Source organism: Azolla caroliniana, unplaced genomic scaffold (genome assembly GCF_043228905.1).
Source record: "Azolla caroliniana isolate FFs.n. ecotype wild unplaced genomic scaffold, voAzoCaro1.0.p SCAF_14, whole genome shotgun sequence".
Lineage (NCBI taxonomy): Eukaryota > Viridiplantae > Streptophyta > Polypodiopsida > Salviniales > Salviniaceae > Azolla > Azolla caroliniana.
Genome location: NW_028230449.1, coordinates 8252696 through 8265679, shown reverse-complemented (window position 1 = coordinate 8265679; position 12984 = coordinate 8252696). Strand labels below are relative to the sequence as shown.

Genomic DNA, 12984 nt, shown 5'->3' with positions numbered 1-12984 from the left:
TTATTAGTATGGATACAAGTACACCTGATATTTTTGTAAAACTTACCTAATTAATATAAGTATTTAAGTTAGTGTTTCCCTTGTCGCACAGTAGTGACATATTGAGTCATAGTTGAACTTTATTATGCCTACATTAACTTATCAACGTGTCTAAACTTGCATGATTTCTAATGATCTCCACTCGTAGATCTATCATGTATTTTTATATTTGCAAATTCTCATCAAGTTGAGGAACATGTGATACTAGTGCATCCAATTTTTGTAGAGAGGGTGTATTTGCTTTGTTTTAAGAAGATTCTACAAATGGAATGCGCAATCCTTCCACTTGTGAACGCGAACGTGTTTAAACACCATTCTTTTGGATTAACTATTTATTATGAGGTAAATAAACCTAAAAAAGGGGAAAAAACAAAACAAAAAAACTTTAAAAAATGGGAAAAAAAAACACAAGAATGTTTGAATAACATTTGCATTCGTTTTCCAACGTAGGAAAACGAATATTATGCTAGAAGAACACGAATTTTACATATTATGCTTCTGTAGATCATATTTAACACTCACTTGCTTCTGTTGCAAAAGCCTCCACTCTTTGTGCGGTGGAGAACAAAGTGTAGTGTGACGGAGACCAAGATAAAGATCCAAACAGAATGAGAATAATGTACACACAAAAAAACAAAAGCATATATTTCTCCACTAAGACTGTGTAACCTTACAAACATGCTCTGAGAGCACCTTATATACATAGCTCTAGATTCCTCTCATAAAGGTAGTGGGTTGACATAAGTACATCCAAGGCATTCAATACGTCGGCTCGCACAAGACCCAGGAATCCTAACTAAACTAGATTCTATTTATGTAACTACTAAGTTACATGTTTGTCAAGATTAGTAACTCTAGTTGAGCTTGATATCTCAACAAAAACTCCATGTTCCTATTACTTTTTTGTTGGAACAACAACCAATGTTTTAACCTTTTCAGCACTAAAAATTAACAGAAATTATAGAGTAAAACTAAATTTAAAATTTAAAATATTATGTTTAGATTAGAAAAATGGTGGTCATATTTTAGTGGATATGTGGAGGATGAGAATCATTACATTTGTATTTGATACTAGATACTGTAAAATTGATCTTCCCAATCGGTTGCTTATAAACATATGAGAAGGGGTGGAGGAAAGAAATGGTGGCACTCAACATACAAAGGTCTTTGTCTACAAGCTCCACAGGGTACATGTATCCTTCAATTGGTTTGGGTTCCACCCACCCTGGACAACTTAATTCCACAATTGTTGCCTCACATAATCGACATTCGCTTTGTATGACCATCTTCCATCGTGCATCTGACCCCTTTGAGACTTGCCTTTGCCTTATTGTTATGTCCCTTTTCGTGCAACGTTGTGTACCTAGTTAAAATGAACCCAGATTCATGATTCAAACAAACCTAACTTCATAATAAAGATTACTCACAAAGTTCTGAGTCGCCCTAAATCATTGATAAATATTAGAATTGTCAATTCCCTTCCATTTATATTGTTATCCATATAAAATATGTGAGCAATAATTAAGATTGATGAAATACATTTCTAAAAACAAAAAGCTAAGCATTAAAAAAGGTTGATGTGTATGTATTATCAAATATGTTATTGCAACTTGTCCTCATACACATGCTAAGGGATTTATTGGCTAGCCCCTAAGTGAGTTTGTAATGATGATTAACCCAAGTCACTAGGGTGTGAGTTAACTATTATTCCAAGTATCCCATTATGTACTTAGCTTCTTGCAATGGGGAAGGATGTTTCATGTCCCATAATGGGGCTATCAATTCCACATCCCATTACAACAAGTTAGAGCTATGTGATGATGACTCCTCACAACAAGGCATTTTCTTAGATTGAAGAAATTTGAAGCATTATTGCAAGGTAGCAATTAACATAGATGACGTTATAGAAGATTTCATACACAAAAGTTATTACAAAGGATTTGCATATTTTAAAGCTATCTTATACACTGGATATTAGGTATGTGGTGATTCATAATCACTTGTGGGTTTGAGAGTTCAAAGTTCTTATCATCATTCTTCTTGAGCATGTAAATCTCATTCTGGAACAAGTAATGATGCAAATAAACCAATGTAATAGAGTAAGAGATTGAAGTGAGTTACAATCATTCACATGGTTGGAAGCAAACCTATAAGATCAAGGGGAAATGTCATGCAAATTGCTGATTATTTTAGAAAGGAAGAAATGAAAGTATGGAAAATTTTGTATTCAACTGAATTGTTGAATATAAATGCATCATTTCAACATCATATAAGTAAACATTGAAAAGGTCTCAAGTTTGAGATCAAATTACCTTGTCCAATAGCAGATGATAGGGGGACAATAATGGATATGATGAGGATAATGGCAAAGCAATGGACCCAATTAGATTCCATGTCCAATAACGATAGGAAATGCGAAATTTAATTGAGCGAAATCTTGTGTTTAGTGTTGGTTCAATGAGTTACATTACTAGTTAGTGAGAATCCACTATCTCTCTTTCCCTCTCTCTTTGTGTGTGTGTGTGTGCGTGTGTGTGTGTGTGTGTGTATACACTACATTATGCATTGGAGTGGTTGTTTTATTTTTATTGAAGCTAGGACTTAGGTAGTGGGCTTACACACAAACCAATAAAATGTGTTGGTTTTTTTAGTTATCAAACACAAACACACATATTAAGAGACTTGTCAATTAAATCACATGAACCCCACATTAGATTTTTGACTATGGGCATTGGTAACCCACATTGACACAAATATACACACAACAAAGAGATTTTTACCCATTTTACATGAGTTATGATGATAATTCCCACTTTCCGACTTACAACATCGCTAGTTTTTTATGTGGACGTGATGAGTAGGATTGCTTGAGTCGATGTGTTGTAATTCTCGGTTGAGTAAATGTGTGGGGATAAAAAAATTCCACTCTTCACCTTCAAACAACATCATGAGCTTTGGTGGAGGTAGTGTCCCAATGTTCTCGTAACAATAACACAATATTAAAATGGCTCCCTAACAAGCTACAACAAAAAGAAATGGCAAGGGAATCCATTGAGGAGCAAGAAATAATGTACCATGTTCACTAGGACTAGGGTTGCATGTTAGCCCCCTACCCCCTAGTGAGCATTATGATATTGTATGGTACAAATGACATTTTGATAACGAGTCTCTTTCTCATCATCAAAAACTCATATAATTATTAATAACTTCATGAGTATTCTTGTGATTATTAATATAATACTAACCAAACCCACATAGATCCATAAATCAATGGACCCAATTCACTACATTACATATCTACGTCTATGTGCCCAATCTAATAGTTCAAGAGTGTTCCTAAATTATCACCATTGAGATTCTTTGGGTATCATATTCTTTATTGAGTGCCATAAGGGTTATATGTGACTTCTACTTAATTACTCTATAAAGTTTCGTGTGGATAATTTGTTGTCAAAGTTCATGCATAGATATTTCTCTTGGTCCCAAAGAACATACATAATGAGCATATATTATTCCACAATGTTTCCATGTAACATGTTTTTTTACTAGTTTCTAGCTCATTTCATGTGACATGTTGGAAGCAATTGATAGATAACATTTGAGTTTCTTTTGGAATAATGGATACCACACACAAATGTGTGAATACCTTAAAACATTTCACTTCCATGCATTGGCATCCAAAATGTTGATAATGTTTACATATTGTTTTAGTCATAACATTTTACAAGTTGAGATTTCTAGTTATCATCTAACAAAAATATAGAGAGCTAAAACAAAAGTCGAAGGATTTTTTTTCAATTTCTACTTTCAATTGTAGTATGTGTGAACATTTTGTAAATGGATAAGATCCCACGTGCAACTTCAAACATTTGGCACAAATCAACTAGTAATCACATGTAAAATATCAATATTCTAACGTCTTACCTTGCCATTAATTTCAAATGTGACAAATTTCTTTAGAGAGACGTTTATGTATCCACGTGCAAGGGTTAATACTATCCAAATAGTTATATTTCAAGGTTTTGAAAAACATTGGTTGATTCTCATACTTGATTATTTATCTAGCAAAAAATGCCCAAGTTTCCCGGTGGATCAAGGCAATGCAAGAGGAGATGCGCACGTTGTTCGACAACGATACTTCAGATTTAGTCCCAATGTCTAAAATTGAGAAGAAGCCAATAGGTTGCCATAGGGTGATAAAGATAAAATTAGCACAAGGTGGATGACATGTTCAACTGGTGTAGGGGTTGGCTAGTCGCAAAGGGGTATGCACAAACCCACAATAAACATTTGCCTCTTGGAAAAAATCACTACCATGATGATGATAATTGCACATGCAACAATGATCATGGAAAAAATCAATACCATGATGATGCCTCATGGCATTCTTGCCTTATATTGAGACCAACACAACATCTTTGCAATTAACATAATATTAACAAAGGATCACGAAGACAAAAAACAAGTTAAAATTGTTATGAAGCTATCTAAATTTGGAAAACATCATCCGATGCCCATTAAAGAAATGTTTTAATATAAATCATTCTTCCCTAATATCGCTCAATCATTAAGATGGATCAAGTACAAAGACGATTACATTTATTCTACTTATTTTAAAATGACGTTCTTTGCATCTTCGAGAACTGGTATCTTCAATGTGGGGAATGCCCCATACTCTTAAATAGAAAAGATTCTTGTTATCCATATATGAACCGCATTCACATGTTGACTTTTGAGACTGTATAAGAATTAAAGGATTTCTTCTATGTCAAGATAAATGAGATTTTATTTGTTCAATTACAATATTACCACAAGATATTAAGGATGACTAGCTGAAAATATCCTTAAATGATTGCCCAACTTTAGATGTCATAATCAAGCAACACGTGTAAGCAAGGAGAGAGATCCATGCTACAATAACAAGTAAGATTACACTCAAATAAATATGTTAAAGAGTGACTAGCTTTGATGGTGAAATGTTAGGTGCCTTCCACTCAAAACACAAGGAGAAATGAACATCGAAAGTTTTGAAAGTACGTGGATCAGTCAGCAATGATTAATACAACACAAAGCCTTATAAGCATTGCCCACATTTGTTAAATTAGAAACACAAATCTAGCATGCAATAAAAAAATCTGAAACAAGAAAAAGAATTGTTAAGTATTGATGCAGCCATTGTTCAGATTATGTATTTGGGATTTTCCAATGAGCCGTATGACGATCACATTTGAGCAACATAACATAATTTGTAACAAAATCTTTACCTATGTTCACTTCTGAAGGACATTCCACAGTACCTTGGCTAAGTTACTTCTCGCGGAGTAGAAAGATGTTCGGTTAAGTTACTTCTCATAGTGTATTCTCTTATCTTGTATCGGAAGTGGCACAGGCATTTGAGCTTCGTGTGGATGCTCAGGACCCTTGTAAACCTTCAGATGTGTAAATAACCTCCTTCCTAACTGCATCGCCCAATAAACAAAGGTTAAAAAAGATTACAAGTCATGGTTTAAGGACTAAACAGAATCTAAACTACCAAGAAGTCCATCTCAATGAATATGATTTGTCCACAAATCCATGCATAGTCTGAAATAGATGATGGCTGCCCATATGGGCTTTTCACGTAGAAAACATAACCCTATCAGTAACCAATGCAATTTAACATTGGCAACATTGCCTCTATTCAAGTATGTATATTAGACACACAATCTATAATCCAGTTTACAGTATGCCACATAAACTCGCATTATATGACAGGTATGCCCCGGTTATGCTACATATTATGACTAATACACATTTGGACATATACCACATGCATGCATGCACAAACAGATAATACTAAATATACAGTGTGACAGTTCATCTTAGAACCTGCAATATTCCAGTAATTTAGACATGAAAATATGTATACCTTATATGTGCAGCCCTGCTGTTTTGCAAAATACAACATAAAACCACCAACGCACCAAACTCAAATAAGTGAAAAACTTAGCAATACCCTACATTATTTTTTACGTCCCCAAATTCCAAAAGTTTTTTATGATTTCGCCAATCCCCATATGCTTCTCATCAACCATGTAATTGCTCAACCAGCACATTTAATATCTCAACAGGGGTTTGAACAGGGGGATTCAGAGAACCAAGGAAAAACTCAAGATTGCTTCCCTATAGATAATGGCATGTTTGCATGTAAGTTATATATATGAATGGTATGCATGACAAGAGGATGTGAACTATCTCAGCTTAGTCAATATATATTATACTGTTCAACAATGACTATTAGGGATCATTTAAAGGAAAAGGACAATCCATATTCACAAAATTGTTAAATGGTGATAGGCAAAGTAATTACACGTCCTTTGGGAAGCATGCCTCTTACAGCATGTTCCACTATCCTTTCAGGAATACGCTGCTGCAGTTGATCAAATGTCTCGATTGTCATTCCTCCAGGTCTTCCAGAATGTCTTCTGTAGAGCTTTTGACTTCGTTTCCGACCCGTCACAGCAACTTTCTCTGCATTCACCTTGAAAGTAGAAAGCAGCAACTTTCTTATTACTACTCTGTTCTAATCTTCTTTTAGAATTATTGCAGGATTTGACAGCTGATAAACATGGAAATCTAATTTTTGTCACGTCTGTACAATCCATATAGTTCTCACTAACACTTTGGATTCTATTACTTAAATTGAGAGAAATATTGGCAGGCATGATGGTTGGGTTTTTTACAAGCTTACTTACGTGTTCCCAAAGAACTCGATTCAGACATCATTCTAGAATTAGTTCATTGCCTAGATTTCTTTTGTTTAATGATTACACTGAAAAGAATTATACCACGATGACAAATGCACCCATGTCAACACTGGGTGTGTAAGTCGCAAGATTCTTCCCTCGCATATGGATAGCTATTGTTGATGCCAATCTTCCCAACCTTTTGTCAGCAGCATCCACAATGTACCATTTCTTCTCAGCATTTATATGGTCCGCAGCTTTTGGATACCATGTCTTTTCGTTCCAAATATCCTACACATAAGAAACAAGCATATAGTTAATAAAACTTATTTATTGGCAAAAACAATAACACTCTTCACTTTGAATCCCTAAAAATACTGGTGGCATTAACTGAAAAGCTACCTAATTTGGGCATTTGTTTCATAGTTCTGTTATATAATTCCACTTTGTATACCTTTCACAATCGAAAATTAACGTCCACTGCATTATGTTTATTATCTATTTGTGATCAATATCCTATTTTTCACAAATTCAAATCCTATTAAACGTTAATCATGTTTGTGCAGATTTCTTCTAAACACATTCTTTCCTGCAGCAATTCCGCAATTTGTAGATATTATATTGGCCACAGGTAGCATGTGCCTTTATAACTCAAATAAACATATAGAGAAACAGTCCCCTTTTCAACCACATATGCTTGGATTAAGTTTTTGTGGGCACGAAATGATACCACATTCATCTAAATGAACGAGAAACATTCCTAATGTCCCTTCAAATAGAAGATAGAGTATACTCATACACTATATTTGAAAGGGATTCCATGACATTCAACCTTCAATCATCTGAAACTATCAATGATTCGACTGATATACTCAATTCAGCAAGTTTTATATTCATTACGGCAACCACAGGAACTTTTTGCACAGTTTGTGGTTTAGCTTAATTTTCTTGTAGACATGTGCTAGGGACAGTCATAGTTCTCTTAAATATCAATCTTTCAGTATTATCTCTGAAAATTGCTTGCAAACATTATGTACATGAGCAAGAACTGTATGGAGTTCTGAAATGTTGTCCGGGCAATCCTAGTTCTCCTAAAGTGAAAATTTTGGTGCAATCTCTAGATTCCAGTCATAAAGATACGAACAAAAGTATGCATTGTTGTAGGTCCATTGTGATCTGTCCTAAACATCTCTCTCATAGTAATTACATGAAAAAATACATCTATTCATTTTCTGCAATGTACTGCGAAAGAGCATTATGTTCCATTATGTAGATTGAACATTACTTCTAAGCTGCTAAATATCTTAAAGAATGAAAGAAAAGCATACATACAGGCCCAAGCTTCTCGATGCCTTCGTACATCCAGCGATGCTCAGCAGGTATGAAGCTCCCCTTAGCGGGAGTAGCAGAGCTGCATCGAATGACAGAGCTGGAGCGACGAGTACTTTGGGCAGGACCTAAAAAAACTGTCGGCTTCTTCTTCAGGGACAAAGAGAATCGTGCTGAGCTACCTGAGGTGATCAACGAGGAGTGCAGGGATGATGATGTAAGGGTCGTGGACGCAGGAGACAGGGTGAGCATGGCCATAGCCATGGCTGGCTGGAAGAAGACGATAGATAGGATAAGGCGCGCGCGGGCTGGGCTGGGCTCAGTGGGCTGGGCGAGACTCTCTCTCTCAGGCAATATGTATGTATGTATGTATAAAATATGTATATATACATACATATGTATCAGTATGTATGTATGTATGTATGTATACATATATCCATATCCACTCACTCTACATTCCAATTGTTATGCAATGCCCTTCCCCCTTTTGTCATTCTTACATCAACATCCCAATTGTTTATGTACACATGAAAACATACAACTCCATCCACCTCCCTACTTCCTCCCTCATACAGTCAATCAATCGTAAGTAGTAATTGGGGGGGGGGGGGGGGGGGTGGTTTGTACAACTCCATCCAATGCCTCTCCCCAAAAAAGATGTACTAAATATAGCTCGGGTATTTGAAAAGGGGGGTACATGAATCGATTGTAGAATTGCATGAAACGGGTGTTTCGAGTTTCTCCATTTAATCTTAAAAGCCATTGTGTAATCGAGATCTATGCTTATTTGTTCTAGAAATATGTGAGAGTAATGTAGTATAGTTTTGAAAAAACTATGAGAAAATGTAAATTGATTTTTTCCCTTCACTAAATACATTGAATGTGAATATATATATATATAGTCACTTGCTCAAATCTCCATAAGTTAGTATGCAAGCCACCGGAGTTAGGAAAATGTTACATGCATAGCCATAACTTATCGTAGTTTTTCCTAAACTTATGATGAGTATGTGCGGGTTAATTATGAAAGGAACGAGGGTATGAATTGTAATTCTCGATTCTATAGTGTGGGATAACTATTAAGTGTGTTATTGTTGAATATGCGATTGGCCACAACCAATTCTCAAGCACAAACAAGAATGACAGAAAACGAGAAATAATAAGAGATGATGCACTGACATAAAGACAAGATGTTAGGGTGGAAACCCTGAAAAGGGGAAAACCACGAGAGCCCCCAAACTCTAAAACAGAATCACTATATATAGAGGAAATACACAAATACGAATCTTAAGGACTTTGGGTTCTTCTTCTTCTAACAGACAGTTGCAGAGTTACAACTCTCTCTAGCACTAGTTATAGAGGCAACCACCACAATAACTATCCATCCACCATTAACTACTTGCCCTAACTATATTTATACTCATATACATAATGACTATTTGCAAATATAGCCTTAATGGGCACATCTAGGCTATTTACAAATATAGCCCAATCGGATACAATCGATTCGGTTATTAACCGAGTCGATTCTCGATTGATTGTTAATTAGTCAAATTTTTGTCCTTGGATGAGTTTACCTATCGACTTCAGCCGATCTGGCTCGTGCTCTTCCCATCCAGAGGGACCTATTTTCCCAACAAACTCCCCCCCTTCACTCCGGGTGGAGTACTTCACTAGTTCAACTCTTTGTCGACACGCATTCAGCTTTTCAGCTGGTAGCACCTTCGTCAGCATATCCGATCCATTGTCATTTGTATAGATCTTCACTAAAGCAAACTCCTTTTCTTCTACTTGCTCCCGGAGCCAATGGTATCTCCTTTAGATGTGCTTGGTCCTCGAGTGATAGGCGGCATTCTTTGCAAGGTGGATGGTACATTGGTTGTTGCAGTAGAGTCAGAATTCCTCCTGTCGAATACCCAACTCTCCAATGAACTCCTTCATCCAAACTATTTCCTTGCCGGCTTCTACAACAGCCATGTGTCGAATACATGTGTATAATGGACGTATTCACACTATCCCGTTTTGGCCATTTATGTAATTAGCATAAAGGGTAGTTGCCCTAAGTCGGTCACTATATATAGTGACCTTGTAACCCTTTTGTAAGGTTGGATGTTGTATTATTGCGTTGTTGAATTAAGAGTCTATTGTGTCTCTCTCTCTCTCTCTCTCTCTCTCTCTCTCTGTGCAACGACCTACATTCTGTCATACGCAGGTATTCAGAAACGATCGAATGCTTCTTGATCTTCCGCACTGACGGCCCCTTGTCTCCCAACATCTGGTATCAGAGCCTGCACAGTAGTCGGTCCTTCAATCCGCTGTCGGCCGTCGTCTCTGCATTCGGTTTCCTGCGTCATTCGAAGAAGAGAGAAGAAGAAGAAAAACCAGGTTTGCATCTCATCGCGTTAGATCATCTTTGCTTGGAGTAAGCCAACAGGTTGTACTCCGTTCCTTGTGATCGTAACCGCTCGAGGTGAAATCCCCTTGTGCAACATTGACACGATCGTGCTCCACTCGGTTAAACGGCATCCGAAGAAGTCAACAAACGCTGCTCGCCGCTCGTTGTAACCACTCGGTGCAGATCGGTCTCAAGACAACAACCCCAATTCGTGCTTCATCCGGCTGATCGACATTCGAGAGGATCAGTTGGATCCATCTCTCTCGTCGCTGCAGTCACCCGAAGCCGAATCGGTCCAGATAATCGGTTTCAATAATCGGTATTCGGCATATATATCCGAAGCGAACCGGGCTCACTCCGACTCAGCAACATTCGGGAAGACCAGTCGGTTCTGTCCCTCAAGTTACCGGAGTCAATTCGAGCAAGTTCAACAATACATATATCCGAAGCCGAACCTACTCGGGTTCAAATCCGACTAGAACGATATCGGGTGAGCCAACCGGCTGCACTCCAACAAGATTCGTAGTCAACTCCGAACCGAGCTTCGTCAACCGAAACCAAATTTGATGGCATCAACATCCGGCTCGTCAGAAATGAGTCTACGAAAGTTCGATGGATCGAACTTCAACTTCTGGAAGGAACAAATGCAGGACTATCTCATAGTCAAGGGGCAAATCGATCCCATCGAAAATGAAGAACCTCCAGAAGGATACAAACCAATTGAGTGGCAGAAGCTGGACAGAATCGTCCGCGCCACAATTCGGATGCACCTATCGGAATCGGTATACTTTACGGTGCAATCGTGTACGACAGCATTCGAACTGTGGAAAACACTGTCGGACACTTACGAAAAGAAGGTCGCCGCAACAAAGATGTTTCTGATCCGGCGCCTCTACAACTTGCGGATGAAAGAATCCGATTCGGTTCAAGCACACCTCAATGAGTACGAAAGCATAAGCTCCCAAATCTCGTCACAGGGGACGGCAATCGAGGATGAACTCAGAGCAATGATACTCATGAGTAGTCTTCCCTCATCATGGGAAACTTTCGTCACAACCGTGTGCAACGCGTCAACCACGGCTGTTAAATACTCTGAAGTCACGAGCGCAATCCTGACCGAAGCAGCTCGGAGAAAGTCTTTCGCCAAAGACTCAACAGACGACGCTTACGTAGTACAAGGTTCGACAGACCGATCGAACATACGAGGAAGAGATTCCTCACGGCCGCCGAACAATCAGCGAAGACGGAGCCAGTCACGGGATAACCGAATCTGCAACTATTGCAAGAAACCCGGACACATCAAAGCCGACTGCCGCGCACTCAAGAACAAGAACGACAAGTCTCAGAAATCAGACAAGAAGAGTGGCCGGCATGAGGAGATCAATTACGTCAGCTTCTCAGCTGATGTGCTACCAGACGACCCAAATATACTATCAATCGAAAATCCAGTCGGATCAGAAGTTCTACTCACGACTGAAGAATCGAGCACATGGCTCTTAGATTCGGGCGCGTCATTTCACGTGACTCCTCATCGATCCCAATTTCGGCAATATACGATCCGTCACTCCGACTCAGTTCGAGTCGGCAACTCACAACACTGTGACATCATCGGAATCGGCACAGTAGAGCTCAACCTTGCAGGTGGCTCTACACTTGTACTCCACAATGTCCGACATGTACCCGAGCTCTCAAGGCCATTGATCTCAGTCGGACAACTAGATGAAGACGGCATTCGTGCCGGTTTTTCTTCGGGAGGGTGGACACTCCACAGGGGGAACCTCCTGCTTGCTAGAGGACCCAAGATACACTCACTGTATCCGTTACATGTTACGCTCAGAGAGGGTAACCTGTTTTTGGTGGATATTCCTGTGTCATCACTATGGCACAGAAGATTAGGACACCTCAGCAAGGCCGGCATCACGCACCTATCTAGAGCCGGATACATCCCCAAACTCTCCTTCTCCGACCATCAATTCTGCGAGCATTGCCAGTATGGCAAACAAGTAGCCGCATCACACCCGACATCAGCACCAAGAGAAACGAGACCTCTCGATTTAGTCCACTCGGACGTCTGTGGCCCAATGCCGCATCAGTCTCTTGGCGGTGCCTCTTACTTCGTCACTTTTATTGACGATTCGACTCGAAAGGTGTGGGCTTATCCGATTCGCACCAAAGATCGGGTCTTCTCGATCTTCTCAGATTGGCTCGCTATGGTAGAAAATCAAACCGACCGAAAGCTGAAATGCCTTCGGACAGACAATGGGGGAGAGTTCAAATCCGATGAATTCGTCAAATTCTGCCGACAACGCGGCATCCGACGTGAATTTACGGCACCACACAGTCCGGAGCAAAACGGGATTGCCGAACGCATGAATCGGACAATCCAAGAACGGATAGTTTCCATGCTCCAACACTCCGGACTGTCGGATGGCTTCTGGGCAGAGGCTCTACTCACGGCAGTACACATAATCAATATGTCGCCAAGTAGACCTCTAG

General features: G+C 38.9%; 2 protein-coding genes across 2 annotated transcripts; both read right to left on the bottom strand.

Annotated features, from left to right (window-relative positions):
* Window positions 1-1015: 1015 nt before the first annotated feature.
* On the bottom strand, window positions 1016-2560 carry LOC147855389 (uncharacterized). Its single transcript, XM_087330012.1, has 2 exons — window positions 2352-2560; window positions 1016-1402 (listed from the first exon to the last, which is right to left on the bottom strand). The coding sequence occupies exons 1-2, from the start codon at window positions 2431-2433 to the stop codon at window positions 1065-1067; spliced, it is 420 nt and encodes a 139-aa protein (XP_087186138.1). The 5' UTR covers window positions 2434-2560; the 3' UTR covers window positions 1016-1064.
* Window positions 2561-5175: 2615 nt separating this feature from the next.
* Window positions 5176-8401, bottom strand: EMB1473 (Ribosomal protein L13 family protein). Its single transcript, XM_087330443.1, has 4 exons — window positions 8097-8401; window positions 6867-7055; window positions 6389-6559; window positions 5176-5498 (listed from the first exon to the last, which is right to left on the bottom strand). Exons 1-4 carry the CDS (start codon window positions 8355-8357, stop codon window positions 5382-5384), a joined length of 738 nt encoding a protein of 245 aa, XP_087186569.1. The 5' UTR covers window positions 8358-8401; the 3' UTR covers window positions 5176-5381.
* Between the last annotated feature and the right edge of the window lie 4583 nt (window positions 8402-12984).